The sequence below is a fragment of the Thunnus maccoyii genome, chromosome 11 (assembly GCF_910596095.1).
Source record: "Thunnus maccoyii chromosome 11, fThuMac1.1, whole genome shotgun sequence".
Lineage (NCBI taxonomy): Eukaryota > Metazoa > Chordata > Actinopteri > Scombriformes > Scombridae > Thunnus > Thunnus maccoyii.
Window position 1 is genome coordinate 24,015,478 of NC_056543.1, and position 24,464 is coordinate 24,039,941.

General features: G+C 40.8%; 2 protein-coding genes across 2 annotated transcripts; one reads left to right on the forward strand and one right to left on the reverse strand.

The window, feature by feature from the left end:
* Positions 1–2,903: 2,903 nt before the first annotated feature.
* Positions 2,904–5,859, reverse strand: zic5 (zic family member 5 (odd-paired homolog, Drosophila)). Its single transcript, XM_042426793.1, has 2 exons — positions 4,788–5,859; positions 2,904–3,343 (listed from the first exon to the last, which is right to left on the reverse strand). The coding sequence occupies exons 1-2, from the start codon at positions 5,827–5,829 to the stop codon at positions 2,904–2,906; spliced, it is 1,482 nt and encodes a 493-aa protein (XP_042282727.1). The 5' UTR covers positions 5,830–5,859.
* Positions 5,860–10,709: 4,850 nt separating this feature from the next.
* Positions 10,710–14,845, forward strand: zic2a (zic family member 2 (odd-paired homolog, Drosophila), a). The gene is made up of 3 exons (XM_042426631.1): positions 10,710–12,199; positions 13,418–13,581; positions 13,826–14,845. The coding sequence occupies exons 1-3, from the start codon at positions 11,227–11,229 to the stop codon at positions 14,018–14,020; spliced, it is 1,332 nt and encodes a 443-aa protein (XP_042282565.1). The 5' UTR covers positions 10,710–11,226; the 3' UTR covers positions 14,021–14,845.
* The last annotated feature ends 9,619 nt before the right edge of the window (positions 14,846–24,464 follow it).

The following is a 24,464-nucleotide window of genomic DNA, read 5'->3' on the forward strand; positions in this document are numbered from 1 at the left end:
GCGTCTGCATGTCTGACTCTGCCAGTTACTGATTTGCAGGCAGTATGTTAAGGTGGCCCATGTAAGTGATTTCCACGGGCATCCCACTAAAGGAGAACAAATCGCTGACAAAGGAGTGCCTTTCCCATTCAGCAGCGTCGTTAGGACAACCAAAAAGTATTTCTCAGATAATAAGTTCTACTTCAAAGCGTTTCTCACTGAAGGGTGACTGCCTCACTCCTTTTATTAAGTCTCCCTCCTTTTTAATGCTGAAGGAACTGTCTCTGGTTATTTCTCATCGTGTTTATTTTGTAACATTCATTGAGCTCTTGTTTCCAAACAGAACCTACAAGAGCAGGCTACTCTTCAGGTCCTTACTCCTGTAAAAGTCCACGCACAAAACGAGAGGGGGCCCCATGAGTGCTTATACTTTGAATGAAGCATCAGATAAAGTGTTTTTTAGAAAGAGGACGGCTATAAAACTGATAAAAGCCCCATAACGCAACTGAACAAACCTGCAGTTGCTGCTTCATATTAAAGCCTCCACATGCTGCTGCTGTGTTATTTTCTCAGACTGTAAAAATCGGTTAAAAATGAATTTGGAATTAGTTTTTACTCCAGTTTTGATTAAGTGTGTGCGTTTTATGGCCTCAGCCCCAACATCCTCCAGGCTGACCTGAGTCAAGTGTCTTAATTGATGCAGAATGGAAGCTCAGAATAATTCTCAGTGTGTGTGTGTTTTTTACGAGGTGTCAATTTGCACGAACTTTTTTTTTTTCTACGTATTTTTAATGTGTCCGATCCTTACCGAACAAATGTAACCAGGGTGTCTGGAGCTTGTGCGTCATCTACCTGCCAACGGTGCATCTGTGGCGGCACCCATTTCAGGAGAGGGTGCATCCTTGGCTTTGATTTAAGTTCATTTAGTGGCAGTTAGTGTTTTTCAAGCGAACATATTCAAATGTGAGCGTCTCACTACCCAATTGCCATAGAAATCCTAACGCACCATGAAGACTGTCAAAGCGGCCAGCCTTCCTCTCAGAAGCTGCAGCCTTTGAAGTGGTGCAGGACTCGCGTTGGTCAATTTTAATTCTATAGACTGGACAGGCAACTCTTTGAAAGTGAGATTGTGCGTTTTAATGGAGGAAATAAGAGGGGGGACTTGTTTTATACACTCCATACAAGGCCTTGCTTATTGTCAGATATCTTTTATCTTTTATTTTTCCCATGAATGATTCATGCCTCGGCTGCTTTGTGCTGTCGCGCCTTTCAGAGGTAGCGCCATCAGGGGGCTATAAGTTTTCCCTTTAGCTCAGTGATTAGTTTATACCAGCCTTATTGGCCCTTTAGGCCCCTTTCTGATATAACAGTGGATATTTTATAGAAATGTCAGGACAGTAAGTTTCGAGAGATATTGGTGTACAGCTCACATTAAAAAAAGTAATTATTTGACAAGAAATATCCACCTTCCTAAAATACAAATCCATAAAGTAACACAGTCCAGCTGAGTATATGTATAACCAGTCAATTTATATTCTAAAATGCTCCCAAAACTCTTATTAATCAAATAAATCATAATAATTTGACACTTGTTAAATATTTACTGTATATGTCCTGGTATTTGTTTATTATTAATTTTTGCATGATTTTTATATTGTAAATTAAAATTTGAACATCAAGGGTCTGCACAATCATAGCTGATTCATCTCTTTTTTTTTTTATCCATCATATCCAACTGGCACCATGCACCTCAAAGAGAAAGACAGATCACTACAAAAAGGCATGCGAGAAAGGGACGTTTCACATTACAGAGCCTATTCAAGTAAATGTTTTCTTCTTTTACAGAACACAATTTAAATTTTTTTTTTTAAAAAAAATTAACATAAAAAGTTAAAAGAAACATCAGCAGGGTACTACGCATCACCAAAACTGGTATTATTTTTCTTTGGTGTTTCTGTAATTCCAGTACAACATTGATACCAGCAAATAAATTACAATGTACAAAACAACTTTTTTTTCTCTTTTTTTTGTAATTAAAACTACACAACATTCACAAGCATCAGTACAATTACATATATACAAATCCTACAGGTCAAAGCCTGTCAGTGTAGACATTTAGGGTCTCAAGGGACTTACTCGTACTCTTTAACGAGCATAACACTTGTGTATTTTTGCATAAAATATAGTCTTAAATAGTTCTTAAATATTACAAAATTCCATCCAAACACATGTATTGTATAAATCTGAAAAGGTAAAATGAGAACCCTTAAGACACTCAGATGTTTGCCTCCTCATTTTTTTCCTTCTTCTTCCTGGTTTATCAAAGTTTGTACCACATCTTAGAGAAATCATATGAAATTAGAAAAAAAGAGCTTCATCTATTTCTGTCCACTAAATATTTGATGCCACTGGTAGGGTTATAAGCATTTGTTTTTCCTCATAATGTCTGGAATATGACAGTGATTGATTGCAGGCCGGTTATTAAACTGCAAGGGGATGATGGGAGGTCACATGAAAGATGTCATTTCAGCACACCAGTTGAGTCTTAAGACATGCAGTTAATTAAACCCTGCATATTGCTCTTGTAAGAAAAAAATGCTTTTGAAAAGTTCTGGTGAGAAATGGGCTCACGTGATTATTTTTGATCTTCTCGAATAAGAAGCAATTTTAACTTTAAGTTATATATGTTGTTTGACAGATTGATCTACATTTTAGGAAAGGTCAGGGGGCACCTCAGAGACATTTCTTCCTCGTGTTATTAAGCCCACACTGCATCCATGATATATGTGAATTGTCTGCGTTTAGCACAGTTGTTTAGTAAAACCACAATGAAAATATCTGATCAATATTCCACGGATTTACACACTTATACGGGGTCAACTAGATGACAAGTTTGACAGTCACGTGCGTCTAAAAACAGGGCATCAGAGCATTGTCCTTGGGTCTGAATTTCTGAAAGAGTCCTCATCGTCTGAATCTGACGTTGGCACATCGCTGGAGGGGGTGTGGAGGTGGTTGGGCCCTCCGCTCCCCTGGCACACATACCACTCGTTGAGGTTGGTGACCTGAGGGGAGAGGTTCGCGGAGCGGTTCCTGTGCGGCTCGGAGTTGGGCGAAAGAGGGTCTCCAAGAGGGTTTGTGGAGGAAATGTAGGTGACGTTGGTGGAAGGGGGCGGCGGGGACTTGCAGTGCACTTTCATGTGCTTCCGCAGTGAACTCGGGTGTGTGTAGGATTTGTCACAGCCGCGGACTTTGCAGTAGTAAGGCTTGTCACTGGTGTGGACGTGAGAGTGCTTCTTCCGGTCACTGCTGTTGGCGAATTTTCTGTCACAGCCGTCGAACTCGCACTTGAAGGGTTTCTCTCCTTGGATAAATGAGAAATACATACAATTGGTGTCATGTGCAATAATGTCACTGTCATGAAAGAGTGCCATTATGGGGCATATACATTTTTTTTTTTTTTACACACGTTTATGGCATCACTAGAGCAGAAAATTAATTTGCCACATGATCATGCATCTTTCATATAGTCTGCTCTCTTCCAACTCATTCAATCACGGCTTCTCACCAACTTAAATACAACAAGAGGGTAATTTCTCATTGACTGCACGGTGTGTAGCAGTCTGCACTTCTCCACTGGGGCTTCCTCCTCGGCAGAGCTCATTCACTACTACAACCACTACTCCACACCCACTTGTCCAAAGCATTTCCCTGTGTGAACACGTGTAACATGCCTTAAGGCCTTCTGGTTACATGTATGTGTGTATGTGGAGAGAGGGGGCACTCAGGAGACCACCAGGAGCCGTTTATGTACCGTGGTGGACTCTGGTTATAACTCATCACACACACACACACACATACACACACACACACACAGTGTCACACTCAAATTAAAAACATGCAGGTTTATTTTTTTTAATATCTTAACCTGCATAAATAAATTTTAAAAAAAAATGGATTGGGGTATAGTTCCCAAATGATAAGTGATAAACACACGTTACCTGGACTTTGACTAATATTTTGGGAGATTTCTTATTTCTGTCTCTGGGGATTCTGCATCATTCAGTGATGTGAGGAGGCCTATAGCATGAGGCCAACATTAAGCTCGTTCTTGGCCAAAACACGACCCTCCATTAAAGTATTAACAACAAAAACAGCTCTCAAAAGGGGAGCCAGGAGATCTTAACGCAGCTGCAAGTTTCTCTGCCACCACTCACAGTCTTAAACTTTAAACACTATGCAGCTCTGACCAACGTTTCATCAAGACGTGTTTTAGTGTTTTGGTTAGATTTTCTTTCTCTGCACACAGCAGTGCAGGAGTCGTAGCATATAGCCCATATTTCTAATGGCTAACAGTGAACCAATACCGAAACTAATAAATCTGGTACATAATGAGATATCGTGCATTACGTGCATTGACTGGTTCATATATAAACTGAGATTTTGCGTAAACGTCCTACGCCTGGGGATAATTACATTTACGCGTGTTCCAGCGCTGTCCTGTATGTACGTAAGCACGTTTTACAAATCATATGCCCTAATCCTTTCACGCCTACTGCAGGCGTCTCGGCGAGTAAAAAAAGTTTATATTTAAGAAAGGAAATGAAACACGTTTTAGTCACTGTGCCAATGCGTCATTGAATAAAAACTTTTTTGCTCGCTTGTGCGCGCAATTACGCACGGTCATGTCGATCCGTTTAGAATGTGAATAGTAAAACATGGTCGCCTCGATAGACTATAATGCTCTGCGGCCAAGTGATATTGTTCACGTTGCGATCTGCAAGTTTTACACAATAACATCTACTGACCTGTGTGAGTCCTCTTGTGAATCTTCAAATTCTCCGATCGAGCGAACACTTTTCCACATCCCGGGAAAGGACACGGGAAGGGCTTTTCTCCCGTATGAACTCGGATGTGATTTATCAGTTTGTACTTCGCTTTGAAAGCCTTTCCTTCCCGTGGACATTCCTCCCAAAAACAGACGTGGGAGCTCTGCTCCGGTCCCCCGACATGCTCCACCGTGACGTGGTTGACCAGTTCGTGCATTGTGCTGTAAGTTTTAGAGCAGGGCTTTTTTGGACTTTGCTCCTGGTCAATCCATTTGCAGATTAGCTCTTGCTTTATGGGCTGCCGCATGTATCTTAAAAACGCCCCAGCCGCTCCGTGAGGAGCAGAAGCGATGTTCACATTGAGGTTCATGGAGTTGTAGCTGTGGAGAGAGGAGGGTCCATAGTGCTCTGGCCTGTGCCCGAAGTGCTCTGGCCTGCCGTAGATGTCCCCCGGTATACCCAGGCGCATCTGCCCATTGAGGGCATGGTGGTGGGCACCTGGGGACGCCTGGTCGTGAAGTCCAGTGAAAAGTGAATGGGCCCCACTTTCCGCGTGCCCATAAGCACCTGTTGGGGAGATGAACATGCCATGGTGATGAGGGGAGGAGGCGGAACTATGCTGGTCGCCAAGTGCATGCATAGCAGAGGCTGAGAGTTCTCTCCTGAGGATGAAGTCCCTGCTGCTTGAGTAGCCTGAGTGGGGGTGAGCCACGGGGAAACCAACTGTGGTCTGAGCAGAAGTGAAAGATGCCGCGGTCTGGGCTTCGTGATGGCTCTGAATGTGCTGAGATGGGCTAAGTTTGAGAGCATTTGTCTGTGCCATGTGCTCTGGTCCAAATGGAGTGAGTGCCACTCCGGGGTCGTTGCCCAGCTCCCCAGGGTGGAGGTGGGCATGGTGGGAGAGAGGGTGATGCCCCCCTAGCCCCGGGAAGCCTGTCATATTCTGATGAGGAAGGGGTTGAGTCGCTGCCAAATCCGCTAATCTTATCGCCGGATTCCTCTTGCTTAAAGGGGGTTCCATAACTACACTGACAAGTCCATCCGTACTCACCGCAATTGTTTTTCACCACACCACGCTCTCTAAAACATTAGGAAAATATGTATATAAGGGGTCTATAAGTTCTTTTGTCCGGCTTCTAACTCTGCTTGCTCCTTTTCCCACTCTGTCCTCAAGCGATTGGCAGAACATACAACAGTTGGAGGACACAGTGGGGAATACAGTTTAGAAATGGCACTGCGGGTATTGGACGGATTTCGGTGACTGGCAGTTAGGAGAACGAAGCGATTGGCTGTCGTTCAGCGCAGGGGCTCAGCAGGGTTCCGCCCCCTCACTCTCTTTATCGCTGTTGACTCCAAAAAGTTGTACTCACAAAGTTACCAGCAGATCTGTTTGTGCGACGTTCTGTTTACTGGTGCTGGTGCATGTGGATGACCGAAATGTCAGTTTATGTGACAAGTGCAGTCTAGTTTATCGCTGGTTTGGTTTGTCCAAGTATATTCATTTACTACTGATTTGATGCCGAAATAGAGAAAAAAAAAGCTTGCTGGTGGTGGATGAATATGTGTGACTAGTGTTAAAGATGTAAACAATGCATAGAAGTGTAAATAGACAGCAATGATGGTGCAAAGTTTAATTATTTAGTATTTAGACAAATAATTTTAGTTATGACGAAACATTAGACATGCAGCTCTCACAATACAAGACATAAAATGGCTTGTCAAGAAAATATAAATAATAAGAGCGCACTTTGGAAATACATTGCAACTATTCTGCTAAATAATAAAATAGCCTACAGACAAATAAATAAATAAAAGAAAATAAAAACATCCGAGGAGTAGCTTGCATTTGCTAGATTTAATAGATGTTGTTCATTTTAACCCTATTATTCCCTTGCAGTTAGTTCTATGGATATGATTTATTATATCTTAATGTAAATAACAAGACTTAAATTCAAATGTGCTTTGGATTGAGTTTTGGGCAGCTTAAGACTGTCATCCCAATTATAATAGTTATAATATAAAGTTAGGAAAACCAATAAAAAATGTCTTCAATTTTTATTTGTTAAGACATTTTTCATAATGCCTCAATAAAAAAATCCCATTAAAAAAGTTTCAGTCTTGGCTTAAATATATTAGAAGTTTCTGGAGATCTCTGAGTGAGTTATACGTGCAACAACAAACTATTACAAGAGTAATACCTATCATTTTATTTCACTGAGTGTCTTGGATTTTTTCCCCCCTCATGTTAAACCATTATTTACCAACTTTTTCTGATCTTATAATTAAGGTTCGCAGACACTTGCTAAACTGTATTTAGGTTCATTTCAAATGACGCCATTTGAATAGTCCCTGCTGACAGCAGGACGTGTATCTGTCATTGATATGTCTTAATTCAGACATCTTTCCAATCTATTTATGATAGCTGGCCTCAAACTACAAATCATCATATCATCATGTTTTACAAAGTTTTCCTATGTTGGTCAGAAACTGCCCTTAAAATTTTAAAGCCCAAAATGATTCAACTCGCAGCATATTTTCCTCCTCGTGAACATGTTTTATAATTGATTTTCATCGTGTTAGAGAAGGAAGGGTGTGTATGTTATAGGCCTGTTGCACGTGCATGAAACTGATTGATGAACTTGATAATCAGCAACTGAAGAGAAGATAAAGCTTTTACTTTAAAACTCATAAAATCTGATACATATGGTGTCGACGTCCTAAGAAAATACAACTTAATAAATATATAAAAGTGAATCAATTTACTATTAGACATGTTTTTTTTAACTTCAGGTGTTGAAGCAATAATTTCGTCTCTCAGTTTATTAGAAGCTGGTCATATTTCATTTTCACTCGGACAATGACTCTGTGGCATATTTGCATGATTTTGTGAATTTCTTTATTTATTTAATATACTTTAAAAAAACCGAATCCTTGTAGTTGAATGCTCGTACTGTTGTCTCGAGGATTATTTAAATAATCAAAATATGCCCTGCTCCAATGAGAGCTTCTGGAAACCCCATAAAACACAGAGGAGCAGCGTTGTTTATGATATGTTGAAGGGCCCCTGTTTCATACACATTAAGGCAAGCACCATATTAAAAGCAGCCTTAATCTTTACACCGGAGAAATGCATAACAAGAGTTATAATTCTGATTATATCAAATATCACTACTGTGTTACTATCCACAATACTTGAGCTGACATTTTGTAAATATCATATAACACGCATTACCTTTCTTGGTCACAGTGCTGCCGAATTTCCCACATTTATCATGTTTTTAAACATCACATGAATGCAAATGGATTTACGTCCCATAAAATCCTTAAATTATTTAAAACAACAGAAGAGAAGCTCGAGTTTGAACTTTCTTAGAGGAATGGGTTAATTTTTATTGACTTATAGCTTCCAAATTAAAGCTGTCGATGCCTCAGAAGGAAGAGGGGGACGTCTTAAAACTCTCTCTCTCTCTCTCTCTCTCTCTCTCTCTCTCTCTCTCACTCTAACTGCCTCTCTCTCTCTCTCTCTCTCTCTCTCTCTCTCTTTAAAACAAAGACGCTTTGTCATAAACAGGGTTATTTTACCAAAAGGAGTCAAGAGGGCAACATATGTGGTCTTAACGGGTCATAGGTCAAACATCCATGAAACACAAGGTCACGGAAACCACACAAGTAACCTTCCAGTGTGTCAACATATTGATATTGTCAGATAACAGAGAGAGTAGAAATACGCCTTTGGCCCCCATTATAATACACAGCCAGAGCGCACTTATGTGATCAAGACTCCTGACTTTATAGTTGGTGTTACTTTTTGGCAGCTCATATCGAGTAATATTTCATCTGATGTATTTTTTTATATATCTGAACGTGTATTGCTGATCCTAAAACCTGTTGAAATACTGGTCTTTGGGGGATTTTCAATAGGCTAGACCCTCTTTTCTTCTGCAAGCAGAAGGAAAAACCCGCAGCCATGTGCCTGTGGCCGATTGATTTTTTTTTTCTTCCTTTTTAATTTTCTTTCGCTTTTTTCCCTATCTGGGGAAGGTTTTGTGGTTTTCCACAGAAATAAAGAACTTCTTATAGGGGTCGGCAGACGTGACTTTGAACTTGGATCAGCTCCTGCGTTTCCTGTGGTGCGGGTTGAAATAGACTTGGAAGAATGGCACACAACGCTCAGCCTGTCCCACTCTGAGCTAAGAGACACACAATTTCAAAAGTTTTTAAACGTTTCCCTCGCCTTCACCATTATTTGTCGCATAGAGAGCATCGAGAGACGAGAGGGGCAGAGAAATGTGTTGTTGTAATGGAACCGGAGTGCTTGTTGGATTTTTGATGTGGTGAAAATGTAAGTAAACTTCCTTTGACTTATACGTGAATGAGCAGCTGTGGTGTATGGCCTGCATGTCCCCGTTTGAACGCAGATTCAGTGCAAGCTTGTGGTGGAAAGTTGCCAGTAAATGAACCAAATCCTTGTTTTAAAAAATGTGACTTCCCTCTGTCAATTCTATGTTTGTACTGTACGGGGAACTAAAAGAGGAAATCCCTTATAGAAAATATAATGCAAAAAACAACAAAAAAACAATGGCTGTATAGCCTGTTGTTTTCTTAAGGGCATCATTTTGGGAGCTAAAACACTACAAACCCATACTCACAGAAAACACCATAACACCCTGATCCAATATCAACTGAAAAACCTTTACTGCTACTTTATTATTGTGAGTTCAGGAGAGGCTCGACCCCCACAGGTCACCAATGGTTAACGCTGATCTAAGCGCAGTGCACCACCATAACATGTTCCTTAATTGGTGTGGTGAATGTGAGAACCACCGAGGAAGCAGAACCGACAACATATGGAACCTTTAAACCAACCAACAACAACCACTGGCGGTTACCAGTGTGAGCACTGGGGCACCACTACAGGCCCAGTTGTGATTCAACAACCAGTGAACAAACCGCTGGACTCCATATAGAGCTACACAGGCTTTTTCAGCTGTGGAGAATAAAGAGTTGTCAGATTTGAATGGTTCTATAAACGCTATTTACTGATAGATTGTTATTTATATATAACAGCATTTATGATCCATGAGTGTGGCTTTAAATACAGTTTTTTTTACTTGCACTGAACAAAAGGAGATGTTTTACAGCTGTACACTGAATCTATAGAAAAAAAGCTTTTGTTTTGCATTATTACATTAATACCTGTTTATCATGCTTTTTTTTTCCACCACGGAGACTTGATGCGCCCTCAGTATTTTGCTAGACTTTGGGTGTTAATTAATTCATTATTCAGTATGATAATTAACTGCAGATGTCTGGAAATTGTTTTTCATTTTCTCCACTTCTGCGGTTAAACTGACATGCGTGCGGAGCGTTTTGCGTGAATAGACAGTGCCATTTTAGGTGGCATGGTTAACCATTAGCCACATTTTTTCATAGCAGGGCTCCGTGTAGTTTCATACTGAAGCGTGATCATTAAAAAAAAAAAAAGTGCAATGGTAAACTTCACTAATGTTTTGTATTATATTTAGATTAGGCACATAACCAATAATCAATTTTCCAACCGACCAATTTGATTATTATTTTTTTATATATATAAATATTTGCTACTGTCTTCAATATTATAATTCCACATCAAATATTTTCATCTTACACACTACAACCTGGCACCCACGGAATACAAGTTAAAAACAAACAAACAAACAAACAAACAAAAAAACACGCATGTTCTTCTCTCTCTTGTCGTGATCCTTTCGCCTGTATACCCCCCAAATCTTCTCCTAAAAGTAGGCGGTAATTATTAGTGGAAAATGGCGTTGCACTATTAAGTCGCCAAATCGCTACCTGCTATTGGAGGGGCACCTGGGATTGATGAGGCGCAGTGGCCAATGAGACTGCGAGGAATGAATGAACGGGCTCCAGTTAAAGGGGGCGGAAGAGGAGGTAGAGCCAGTCCACGGAGAAACAGGGACCCTCCGCGATAAACACAGGCAAGCCAGAGAAACACATACATACCCAATCGGAACAGCGATTTTTTGAGATGCTCCAACTACTCTCGCTATGTGTGTGTACAGAGGACACATAGTAAGATAATTATTTAATTCTTCGTGCGCATTTTAACGCAACCAACTGTCGCAGCCCAGAGGACAGGACACAAGGAAACTCTCCACTTTGTTACGTTTGGATTTTTTGAGGCGCAAGTTAAGTACAAGTAAATTCACTGTTCGATAAGCCGAGCTGATTTTTTTTTTTTTTTTACTCATGAGCGGAGCAGCGTTTTGAATCACGTCTGATATGGTGTTTCCAAGGTTGGAAGTTGAATCGTTCGGTGCCAGCATCACCATTTGATTTTTTTTTATTGAACTTATTCGCTCTAGCTCGTAGCCCTGCGCTGATTTAAAGAAAGAAATCGCATTCTGAAATAATGTTATTGGATGCCGGTCACCAGTTTCCCGGACTGGGAGTGGGCTCATTTGCCAGGCATCACTCAGCGAGCGAGATGCAGGAGAGAGACTTGAGTTTGGCACAAAATAGCTTTGTAGACTCCGCACACATGGGTGCATTTAAACTGAACCACGATCTCTCTCCGGGACAGAGCTCTGCCTTCACCACCCAGGCGCCGGGTTACCCCGCTGCGGCTCTGGGGGCTCACGCCGCCCATGTCACGTCGTATGCAAGCTCCCCTTTTAACTCCACCAGGGACTTTCTCTTTCGTAGTCGTGGCTTCGGAGAATCCTCTCCGGCGAGCAGCCAACATACTATTTTTGGCCCCACGACGGGATCCCTCCATCACTCCCACACAGACACTCAAGGCCACATTCTGTTCCCCGGGATCCACGATCAACATGGGTCCCACGGATCCCCAAATGTCCTGAATGGGCAAATGAGGCTCGGACTACCCGGAGAAGTTTTCGGACGGTCCGACCAGTACCACCAGGTTTCCAGCCCGAGGACCGACCCGTACTCCGCGGCGCAGCTCCACAACCAGTACGGCTCCATGAATATGAACATGGGGATGAACATGGCAGCCCACCACCACCCCGGTGCCTTTTTCCGCTACATGAGGCAGCAGTGCATCAAACAGGAGCTCATCTGCAAGTGGATCGACCCCGAGCAGCTCAGCAACCCAAAGAAGTGTTGCAACAAAACTTTTAGCACCATGCATGAGTTGGTCACGCACGTCTCGGTGGAGCATGTTGGTGGACCGGAGCAGTCCAACCACATCTGTTTCTGGGAGGATTGCCCCCGGGAGAGCAAACCGTTCAAAGCGAAATACAAACTGGTGAACCACATTCGGGTGCACACCGGCGAGAAACCTTTTCCTTGTCCATTCCCCGGCTGTGGAAAGGTCTTCGCACGGTCGGAAAACTTGAAGATACACAAGCGAACACATACAGGTAATTATAACAATGCTGTGATGGCTTTTGTTGATTTAGTTCCAATAGCAAGATTGACGTTTTTTGTACCTTACATGTGTACTTATTCCGTTGTTGTAAACATGCGCCTTGCCAAGAGCAAACCCAAATTCTGATCTAATTATCAAAGGCTATTTTAGGCTGCTAAAGTAGATAGTATTCAGAGACAGACTCAAAGTAGATTTAGGACTACATCCAGCAGAGAGAGGGGGGGGAGAGAGAGAGAGAGAGAGAGAGGGAGGGGGGGAGACATTAGTTTAAAATAGTGGAATTATTCATTTCTCCATTTTACGGTCACACCGGCCACATTTCTTCTAGTGTAACATATTTCTCAACGTGCAGAAAACAAATTCACGGGCTCTGTCCATGTTTTATTGTTTGGGGTCAACTTTAAAAAAATGGGTCAAAGGGGACTGTGGGAGCGCGTTGCGTGCATCAGAGCAGCTAGGCTGGTAGTAAATCGTATCAATTGGTTTAATGTAGCCTGTTCACCATACTGTGCTTTTTACAGCTCACATCTTTTCTCCCATTAGATTTTGTCTCACTTTGGCCTCGGGGAAATTATTAGAATTTAATTCCTGATCGATGTGTTATTTGTGTTTGTTTTGGGGACTTGTGGTGTAGTTAAGCCGAGCACCAGTAGTACTGTTTGTGCGTAAGGGACGCGTTTTGTTTTCTCATGCGTCCCCTTGATAGGAGCTAAGGTGCTAGACAGGGCCATTACCAGCCTTTCACATTTGGACTTATTTTCTTGGGAAATACATTATGGTGTGGCGCCATGAAATTGGTCAGGTGCTAATTAGATTTTTATTGTCTCCAAGCAAATGGTGCGCCTTCTGTAGGCCTACTGAGGACGGCCTTGTCCCCCCTCTCTCTCTCTCCCACCCCCTCCAAATCACTATGCGCATTATTTAGGCTAAATAAGATGAAGCAGCTCCCCCCCCATCTCATTTTAGAATAAGCTTTAAACTTTGAAATACCGCAGTTGGGTTTGTAAAATTTTAGTTTTTAAATTGACATAGTTGTGATTTTAGAGAGACACTGTGCACCCAACTTTTGCATTTGAATTGTGCGCATCTACAAATCTCCTTGTTGTTACATTCAGCCTGAGGCATTTCTCAGTAAAAATAAATAAATAAATAAATAAAAAAAATGTCTGACTCTGTTTCGTCTTCTTTATTGTTTTTTTTTTTCCTGCAGGAGAGAAGCCGTTCCAGTGTGAGTTTGAAGGTTGCGACAGACGGTTTGCAAACAGCAGCGACCGAAAGAAACACATGCATGTTCACACGTCGGACAAGCCTTATCTTTGCAAAATGTGTGACAAGTCCTACACACACCCCAGCTCTCTACGAAAACACATGAAGGTAAATACCTGGTGGCAGGAAGAGTGTGCTTGAGTCAGTGACAAACTGAATGCTTGTGTGTGTGTGTGTGTGAGCCAGGCCTACATAATGTTTGTTTATTAGTAGCACATACTACATTATTATGTTAGTGACTGTGTTTTGGATGTTGAGTCATTTATCCCTATCTGAATCCACAGGCACTTCTTTTTTTTCCCTAACGTGTGTATCAGATTGTAAATACATGTGTTTCTATTTTTTTTTCCAGGTCCATGAATCTTCCCCACCAGCATCAGACTCCTCACCAGCAGCCAGCTCTGGTTATGAATCCTCTACGCCTCCAGGACTGGTGTCTCCCACCACCGAGACCCAAAGCAACACCACCCTGTCTCCAGCCTCAGCTGTGCACAACACCACCAGCCACAGTGGCCTATCCTCCAATTTCAGTGAATGGTATGTTTAGGACTCAGCTGAAATGAAGCAACACACACTCATTTTACAGCACTGGACCATCCAGCAGGAGATTGGGACATGTGCACACAAGAGGCACACAAATATTTGTTTATTTTTGATTTTATTATTTTTGATTCGCCAGGGAAGATGACAATTACCAACAGAGGAAAATATGTATAATAGTCTAAGTGTATTTCATATTGTAAATAATTACTAAAAGCCCACTTTCCCATTGGTTGTGATAGTTTGTCAGTCTTTGGTGTATAGATGTTTCTTCAATGGTAGCTATTTCTCTAACTGGACTTTTAGTGCACATATAACGATAAAATTGTACTATAATGTTGAATATTGTGATCCTAAGGCAAATTGATTGTACTATACTAAACATCTATGAACTGGAAAGAGTGCCAAAGTTAACATTTAACTCAAACAGACCACAATATTATGCTTGTGAATGTATATTTTAGTTTGCTGGGCTTAACTTGTGATGTTTTGTGCTTTGCAAGTTTGAATTGTGAAATACTATCTGGAAGATTGTGAGGAAAAATAAACGTTGTGCCGTTCGGTTTTCTGTAACTACACCCTTCCTTTTGTAAATATCAACTGCCATATTTATCCATTTGTAATTAAATTATGGTATTTACTTGCTACAGATGAAACAGTATTTATAAAGAATGTTTCTTTACTATAAATATGTACAATTACGAGCTAAACATGGGCAGTTGTTTCGTTAATGTGCTTTTGTTCAAAGTTTTAAGAGGTGTTTTCTTCCTTATTGTGATAAAAATTTTACTGCATACAAATATAATAAAAGGTGTTGCAAGTGCTAAATATTTCCTTTGCTTTTTTGTGCTTTCCATTTTGTTAGCTGCATGCTCAGCAGTAAGTTGCATGTTCAGCAGGCTTTTGGTCTGTTTTGGAATTTATCAGGCATTGTAAGGAAACTTTATGACATCTCAGATTTTATCACTTAGTCCCCCACTCTTCATTAATTCTTCTTGCTCTCAGTTCTTGTCCCTAAAGAAATTATGGTGTTTTACCTCAAACTTTGCAAAGCATGCTTACAGGCCCTAAACAGTGTGGCTGTTGTTGGTGTTAAGCTAAATAAGAAATCTGTGGTTTGAAGCGGAGTGTACACAAGACATTTCTTAAAGATAAATTATACCTATAAGAAGGATTTTGACTAGTTAAAATAATCTGGATTAGAGTTTAAAAACTGAATTTAAATAAGAAAAACTCAAGCAAACTAAGCATTTTCAGTCTGCATACTCAGCACACTCTGTGTGCCTGCTAATCTGCTCACTGAGGGGAAAACTGAAGTTTTTCCCTCTTCCATATATCATATCTTATAACTACATTTCTCCAGGTCATTTACTATGAGTTTATAAGAAAACACAGCCGTAAATGTAACACCTCCCCCCACCAAGCTGGACACTTCCCTGCACAGGAGCTGGTGCAGAAGCAGCCTTGAACTTGAACTTGACTCGGCTTAGTCATATAGCCTGTGAGAGCTGTCTGCTTCTCCGTGCTCCAGTTGTAGCCTGTTATGGTGAGGTGGATATGTCTCTGTAGTTCTGTTATTCATTTATATAAACGCTTCACACGTGTGTGTTTTAATTTAACGTTTTGTGGTGCTGTGAGTGAGGATAATGACATAGATTGTCAATGAATTTGTATTGCTCTTACAGATCTATTGCTCTTAAAGGAACACATATCACAGTCCGAGGAGGTTTAATGTATTAAATATGCTGGAGACAAAGAACTGAAGTGTTTGTCAGCTGGTTGTTTGCTGTTCTGCAAATCGATGGACTTTTTTAACTGTGCATGGAAGTTGCTGTCATTGTTGTTATATGAGTCGTGTAACTTAGATGTCCAGGAACGTAGCAAACACGTAGTGGGACTTGTTAGTGATGGTGGATGTCCGCTGCAGGCCGATTCTGCGCTACAGCAGCAAGTGGCCTCTGCCTGTCTGTCTGTATAGAGCTGCTAGACTGCAGGCAACGTTGTCTCTTAATGCACAAGCTGCTCACATTACTTCTCACAGTACTGTTGGATCTCCAGGGAGGGCGATGCTGATTACAATCAGGCAATGATGTCAACTAAAATCAATTACAACCTTTTATTAAAATGTTTTTTTTCTTCTTCTTCTTCTTCTTTAAAATGCTTTCAAAAGCTTTTCTCCTGGTGTACACTATTGCATTATCAGCCGATCAAACGAGGCGAAACTCTTTTCTGGCAAAAGAAAAAAGTGAGTAAACTGAGATCGGTTGATCTGTGTCCCAGAGGTCTACGAGCGAAATATTGGTTTATATGCAGAGCATTTAGCGCTTGGAATCACCTCCTAATGGCCCCTTCAGTGGCTGGCCGAGTGACCGGCGGAGGAAGGTATGACCTGTGGGGAGTGGGAAAGGTCATTTCTACACAGTAGGCCTATGTCGATGCCGGTTCCTGTTCGGCTCCTGCTGAGCTGATATCGATCCGCGGAGAAGGAAGCGGACTTTTTAAAATTCTTTACACAGCTCCTTGTACCTTGTTGCCTGCCCTGTACTGTAAGGATACGAGACTGTAACACACACCTGCTTCACCGGGCCCTTAGCTTGTAGGAGATGTTTTTTCAGGAGTCACATTTGGAAACTTTTTTTAATTTTATTTTTGTTTATTTATTTATTTATTTTAACATTCTGCATTAGTCAAAGTGGCGTAATTGCGCTCAGGCGGCAGGGAGGCAGGAGAGGGCGAACTGCGTAAAACCTGCCTCTCCACATTTGTAAAAAAAAAAAAATAGCTTGATGCTGTAATGGTTTCATATAATGACAATATAGATATTCAACATTTAAAGTACAGAGTCTGATCGAGTTACAGCCCCCCTTTTGCACAATACACATCTGAATACATCTCTCTGTCGCTCCATCACATCCTTCATGGCCGGTTAATTCAAAAAGAGGAAATCAACGAGGAAACAGTAACTTTTTACCTGGAATCACCTCATGCACAGTGTAGACTATAATGAAACAGCTTCTCTTACAGTTAACATGTAAGCATGATGTGTTCAGTGGATATAGCATCAGCAAATATTTGAGAATTATTATGTTTTCTTTTATTAATCACCTACTCCACGTGGCAATGCGCACAACTTTATTTACTTATTTACCACTATGCCAGTGAAGATGAGTGTTGAGCCTCCTCCGAGTGTGTGTGTGTGTGTGTGTGTGTGTGTGTGTGTGAGGAAGAGAGAGAGAGAGATGAGGTGGGGGCTGGTCCGTATTTGGGGATACATTTTGGATCAACACCAGTTGACAGGTCCAGCATGACGATATTTGGGACGACATTGTTTAAATTAGGCTTCACTGCATACCAGTTCAGTATATGAGCTAATTGGGGTTAGGTTGAAGCTTGAGCAAGAGGGCGAAGCAAGGAGCGGTTATGATTATAGGCCTCCAGGGAATGAAATCAAGTCAGCGCGTTAAAGTGCCGTAACACACACAAGCGCGTGTTTGTGTGTGTGTGTGTGTGTGTGTGTGTGTGTGTGTGTGTGTGTGTGTGTGTGTGTGTGTGTGTGTGTGTGTGTGTGTGTGTGTGTGTGTCCGCGGAAGTGGCTTTTGGTCAACAACTACAGCTACATATTAGATCTGTCAGTCATTACAGGTTATTTATCTGCGGTATTGGCTCATTGGCGACATCAGTGATCAGTGTGTGCTCGGTTATGTTTAGATAATAATGGATTAATTCGCTTCCTCTCTCTCTCTCTCTCTCTCTCTCCCTCTCTCTCTCTCACACACACACACAATCGCTCTCTCTCTCTCTCTCTCTCTCTCTCTCTCTCTCTCACACACACACACACACACACACACACACACACTCACTCACTCACTCACTCACACACTCACACACTAAGGTTGCAGTAATTCTTCACGGTTAACTCCTTTTTTTTCTTATATTAAATAAATATCTCCCAAATTGTATTGGATTGTGTGTTTTTGCCCCCAGATTCCCCCCATGTTCACGTTTCAGGGTCTGAAAAATAAAACTAAAAGCACCAGCAGCCCTAAATGATCTCCGCAGCATAAATCCATGCTCCTGGTCATTCATAATTCATTGTATGTACCAGCGAAATTGTTTTTGTGTTTGTTACAGGTGTACATTTGGTTTGTTTTATGGTTTTTAATGAAGCCTGGTGACAGAGCTACACCTGTTTTACCTTTTCTTGATAAGACAGCAACGTCAAGTCAAATAGACTTAACAAGGTGTGTTGATGCGCAGCATTTCTAGACTGTACTATATACTGTAGATGAGTATATGTAGACTGGGCCTTTAAAAGTGTAACTACACAAAGTAAAAACTGTTACAATGCAATGAAATGATTACACAAATAAGCAATAGATAAATAAATGAATAGATAGATAAATAAATAAATAAACGGCCCTGGTGTATCATAACATGTGATTATCATTATAATGATTTCCTTTTTTTTTTTAAACAAACGTCCAAGCTTCAAGATTTTAATTGCCAAATAAAATCTTTAAAAGCCAGTAACAAATTTGCAAAATAAATAAATAAATAAATTGGCCTAAATAAATAAAAAAATAAATCACATGGACTTAATTATAAAACAGATATTGTACATACATTTTTACCCATTTCTTCAGAACACGACTGTTCTTTTGTTAATTGATGACATGACAATGTGAAGCTCATATTATTCATCTGCTAGACTCTGTTAAATCGACGTGCTGTTTTCAGGCCTTTCTATTTCTGAACTGCTGCGTCATTATGAAATCAGTCAAGACTCAGCCTATATTTCAATATGGAGTTAAAATACATATAAAGTATATACTTATATGTATATATGTGAGTGTGTGTGAGTCGTGGCTACACATCTATATTAGTTTAATTTCGTGCCTTTTAAACGGAATTCGTTTCTCCATGTGATACTCGCCAAATGGGCCTCTTTAGTAGAAAAACAGAGACACCATTAAGAGCGTGTCGGCGACCATGTTTTGAAAGAAAACTTTTAAAACAAACGCCATATCCTCTAATTGAATTTCAACTGCTCTAATGAAATGAATGTGTCCGTTCGCCGGCCAGTGTTATTTATAGTCACACCAGTGTCACTTCAAACAGAGGGCCTGTCTGGCTAAAAAACAATTGTAATATGGACTGTAAATTTCACATAACATCTCCTAAAAATATGAAATAATTATCAAAACAAAACATGTATATGTTAAAGGAATATGTTATGAGCATAATGCAGCTTATTTAATTCCTGTATTGTTTTATTAAAAAAAGAAAATATAGATTTTATGGCCTGATATGAATTAAAGTGGGTGACAGAAATATTTTAATGCAATGATTTTGCCACATGTTTATTTTGATATAGGCTTAGTAATATGCATGAAGGCCATTTGTGACAGGCCCTTCATGCTAATCTGTCTCTTTGACTCTCTCTCACAGTTAATAGAGAGGTCAGTGCAGCATGCAGATCAGTGTAGTTCATTTTATTACGTATTATTACTTTTATTAATAATTATAATATCAACACATTAACTATAATGTAATAATTGCTGTGTTATTGGAATTTTCTCTCTTCTTCATTGTTTGCTGTTTGCTTCTTTCCTCAAGAGAGAAATCTCTCTTTCTTTCTTTCTTTCTTTCTTTCTTTCTTTCTTTCTCTCTTTCTTTCTCTGTCTGTCTATCTGTCTGTCTCTCTGTGACATGGCTTATGTTGTGTTTGTACTGAAGTCGATGTACAGTCTGCCTTCCTGTGCAACGCGGCCCCCATGGCCTTTCATCTGAGTTCAGCGGCCGCCTTTCTCACACAGATGAATGTGTTTCTGTGAAAGAGCCGGAATGGCTGTCACTTCTCCTGGCATGGAGGAGAAACAAACAAAACCTCCTACTCCTTTAAGGAAGCTGGCGCAGGCACCTCCCATCGGACACAAACACTACAGAGTCAGAAGCACAAATAGCCTCAAAAGCTAAACATTCTCCCTTTCATGCAGAAAGCCTGGCATAACTGGTCCTCTCATGCACACAGAGAAACACAAAGTGGAGAGGTGCAGAGTAAATGACATACTCGAGCTTGACTGAGGTGTGCTTATTGTTGTGGTCTCCCCCAAAAAGTGTTAGAATTAGACTAATCCCTCACAAACTCAGCATTCTCCCCTGCTGTTGCTTTTGCAGGGAGGTTCTCAATATGTCTCCTACACAACACCTTGCCAATTCTGTTTATGTGCCACAGTGGGTAATGTTCTGTTAATATGAGGCGTTTTCAGGTACCTCTCTTCTGCTGCAGCCAAAGGCTCTCCAAGACAGGAGCAGGTGTACCATCAAAGACCAATTACGGGCAAACAAAACACAAAACCAACCAGGCACACAGTGGCTAATATCACCGCTTTGCTGTTTTTTTTTTTTTAATGTATTCATGGTTTATGCACATGTTGGGTCTATGCATACAGTATCTGGAGTATGTGACAAGTTGATGTCAGAGTGCAGATGCTGAATGTTTTGAAAAAAAAAAATGTATTAAGCAAACAAACTGACACGAGGCCCCCCTACACAGACACCAGCACACAAACACATACGCGCATGGACTTCCTCTCCCATTCAAAACCACACTCAGCCTAGGAAATTTTCAATTTCCCAACACCTGTAAACATGCTGTTTTACCTCAGCTCCTTTGATCTTCAAACAGACCAGAGTTGTGCCCTGGGGGGCAGTGTGTAGAGAGGTGACTGGGTGGTGTGTGTTTTCCTGTTTTATGGGAATGCTGGAAAGTAATGGAACATACCTCGTGGCCATTTTGTATTTCATATTTTAGGTGCATGCTGGAAAAGTCTGCCATGCATTCTTCATCATTAAAGACCACCTCACATGAAGCTGAAACAAGACTCATGTCTGTCAAGCTCAAGAACATGTGGCCTAATCAGAACCAAAGGAACATGGAAAAAAACTGAAAACTAAATGATAAAGTGTTGCTTTAGCTCCAAATCCATTGTTTCACCTTTGCAGAATAACTAAAAATACCACTAAAAGACTAATGTAGTCAGAAAAATAAATTTGGCAGTTGAGAAAATAACTCATGAAAGCAACATAAGACAGCACAAATGCTTAATTTTGACACCAGATCGGCTCATTTTGTCTTGTGTAAAAATATGATCACAGTGAACAGACTAACATAACTTGTCTGTGAGATGTTGGTCAATATCTTATTAAACCAGACAGCACTGATAGCTCATTAAAAAGGCAAATTTGTGCTTTTTGCTATGCAGCTTGCACAAAGTGGACAGCATTTGATTTGTTTTCTTTTACACTGACTACAAACTCAAAGGTTACCGCTAAAAATTTGATAAAGGTGTAAAAACATAATCTGTGAGTCACTGCAAATCAGCGCTCCTGGTTGATCTTTCTGCCTGAACATTCATTGTGACACATTAGAAAAGTTTCTGAAGGAATGTTTTTTGGAAAAAGAGAAAAAAAAACCGATTCTTGCCAGTGAACCAAGGTGTGAACGTGACGTTCATGGCCCCCCTCTGCTGTCACTCACATTCAATTCAAGAGTGATCAGAAAACAAAAGTCTCTGCTCATATTCAAATAGATTTATATGACATGACACAGGAATGAGTTGAATATGCACACACACACACACACACACACACACACACACACACTCTAGCTTCCCAACCATCTGTCGCCTGCTATGTCTTTCTTTTCAGATATTGTTTATTGATTTTTGAAATAAAATCTTACGAGACAACCCCTGACACAAGCTTAATCTAAAGGAAAACAGTGAGAGGAGTTTTCAGTAAATTTCACTTTGAGATGATTTAATTTATGATGTGTTGTGACATGACTGTGTTGAATGTTTAATGTCTTAAAACACATCAGTGGTAAAAGGCTGTCTGACTTCCACAGGTTTATCTAATGAGACAGAAATGAAAGAGGACAGGGATCAAACCAGTTGCAGTCCCCATGATGCAGACTCTTATTCAGTAAGTCATTATCACTGTGATCTTAACAGCATTTCCACTGTCTGCTTCTCTCCAGAGGGTTCCATTCACCAGAGGAGACAAACAAATAACACACTAGTGTAGGCTTTGTCACATGCAAATCAGCAGCGCTCAACTTTTCTTTTTCTTTCTTTCTTTTTTTTTTTTTTTTTTGCATTTTCATCAAAACAAGCATTTGCTCTTTGGTCAACAAGATTGATAGGCTATTGGTTGCATTTGTTGATATATTCCTGAATGTACCATTTTATTGGAAATCTGAAGAAGTCAGGCAGTTTCTTCCAGGTTTAGCAGTGCTAGCCTTTCTCAGCAGGGTGCCGCTCAGATTGCACCCCATGGACATTGTCAGGTCTCTCAGAACAGGCTCTGGTTGCTTTGCCTCTACTCGTAGAGGTAGTGGGCTGGAAGGAGCTAATTTGATTGACTTTCACCTCCAATTTTTTTTTTCTCTCTCCCTTGTACCTTGCAGTCCCCTGACAGTAAGAGACCTTTCTGGTCAGTGAGTGTATTGACAGACAGTCAGTTAGCACTTGACATGTCAATGTCCAGTTCAGTCTTGTCCTGTTAGACTCTGGGTGTTTTTTGTATATTTCTCATTGATGGAATTGATTTATTTGCCAGCAATCTAACAGATTATGGCGGTGTTATCCACTGTGTAATGCCTCTCAAGATACTCTGGTACAACTATAACAACGGATAAATTAATTAAAAGTGTATTGTTAACTGTCTTGTTATTGTCACTTTTATGGTTGTTATTTTTCTTTCATTTAACAGGCATTTATTTATGAGTATATTACATTTAAGTGCGGCTAGTGACATTACAAATGATAAACCAACATGACAGCATTTTGGTGAATTTCTATACCCCTGCAACTGACTGCATAATCTTATGCAAAGCTGTTATTGTTCCTACACCCCCCTCCAAATTAGCCCAGCCATTTGGCCCTGAACTCTAAAGCCAACCACTGTCAACCAAACCCCCCCCACCCCACCCCCCAGGAAAAACAAAATGTTTTGATGTCAAATTTTGTCAGGTTTTTAGATTTTCTTTTAGAATACATTTTAAAATATGCATGCAATATTTGCATATGTCCCTGTTTCTTTCCTTGTTGGGTATTAGGTGTAAACAAGTAACTTCTGTAGCAGTACAATAATTCATTTTGTTCAAGTTCATTATTATTTCTAGAGAAAGGCCAGTGATTAGTTGTGGCAAAAACAAAAAAAAAAAATCATCCTGATGGATAGTAGTGTGTGTTTGTATCTGTCTTGCATGTGTGTAAACAGGTGATCAAACGTGTCAGGGCACCACACATTTGTCAGTGTGCTTTCACTCTTCTCAGTGTCAGGTGTATGCATATATTTTTGAAGGATCCATATTTGTCTTGCAGAGCATGAATATAAACATGACTCCAAAAACGCCTCACGCGAGGCTCTTTCAGCGCTCTGCTGCAGACTGACATCCCCTCCCGTCTCCTGTTTTTCTCTGCTCACCTGCAAAGGAGGCGTTGATGGGTATGTGGTGCCCTGTTTCAGGAGTGTTGGCGAAGTTTACTTCCCACCTAGAGTCTCCCGAGCTGGGGGAACTGAGGCATTGCCTGCCCCTCTGGAACTCCCCCACCCTCCCCCCTCCTGGTCCAGGAGTGCCATGCGGGAGCCCCTGTCCCACCAACACTTGAGAAATAAATCAGACACACTGTTGACAGCCGCTTACAGTGAAGCAGGAGGATGGGGAATTACATGAAAAGAGTGGTATTCATGACAGATATTTTCACTGCTGGGGAAAAAAAATAAGATTTGGAGGAGGGGTGAATTTTTTTTTTTTATTTATTTATTTTTTTTTGAAGGGAAAACAGTTTGCAGTTTAAACACACTCAGATTGAATGAGAAATTCCCCCAAGTGTTAAATATTTGGAAGGTGTCATTGCTGGCTGTTGATAGAAGGCAATCATATGCTGCATGAGGGAGCAATGTAGATTGAGAAGCATCCTTGTGTTTGTCAAGAGAGCTTCACAGACAATAACAGCTCCTCTCCTCGTGCTTAAATGCTACACGTGTTGCCTTCCTCGCTACCTTAGATATGCAATATTTAATGGTAAGGCTATAGACAGGGTGGTGTGAAGCTAAGGGTGGAATTACTAAAGCTCTGATACCTTCGGGACTTAGGCCCTAATCAGGTGGCTGAGGTGGCAGAGCCCAGGGCAAGAGTAGAATTATGACGATTATGGCATGTTAGCACATGTCTGAGGGTGGAGTGGACAGACAGACAGATGAGTTCATCAGTGGCAGGATTAGCTAGCTCCCATGCTGATCAGTAACTACCACCCGGCCCTCGCTATGTCCTCATGCACAGTGGCCCCTCATTAACAATGAAGAGAGAGTAATGGTTTATGTACATATAGGTTTTCTTGCAGAATAATTTAGAATTCCACGAGTATGTGCCTAGTGTATGA

Excerpts from the sequence above, each read along its gene's own strand:
- zic5 (XM_042426793.1), bottom strand. The coding sequence starts at position 5,829 with ATGGAACCCCCTTTAAGCAAGAGGAATCCGGCGATAAGATTAGCGGAT. Across the intron at positions 3,344-4,787 it reads TCACAAGAGGACTCACACAG|GAGAGAAACCCTTCAAGTGC; the intron begins GTCAGTAGATGT and ends CATTTATCCAAG.
- zic2a (XM_042426631.1), top strand. The coding sequence starts at position 11,227 with ATGTTATTGGATGCCGGTCACCAGTTTCCCGGACTGGGAGTGGGCTCA. Across the intron at positions 12,200-13,417 it reads ACACAAGCGAACACATACAG|GAGAGAAGCCGTTCCAGTGT; the intron begins GTAATTATAACA and ends TTTTTCCTGCAG. Across the intron at positions 13,582-13,825 it reads CTCTACGAAAACACATGAAG|GTCCATGAATCTTCCCCACC; the intron begins GTAAATACCTGG and ends TTTTTTTTCCAG.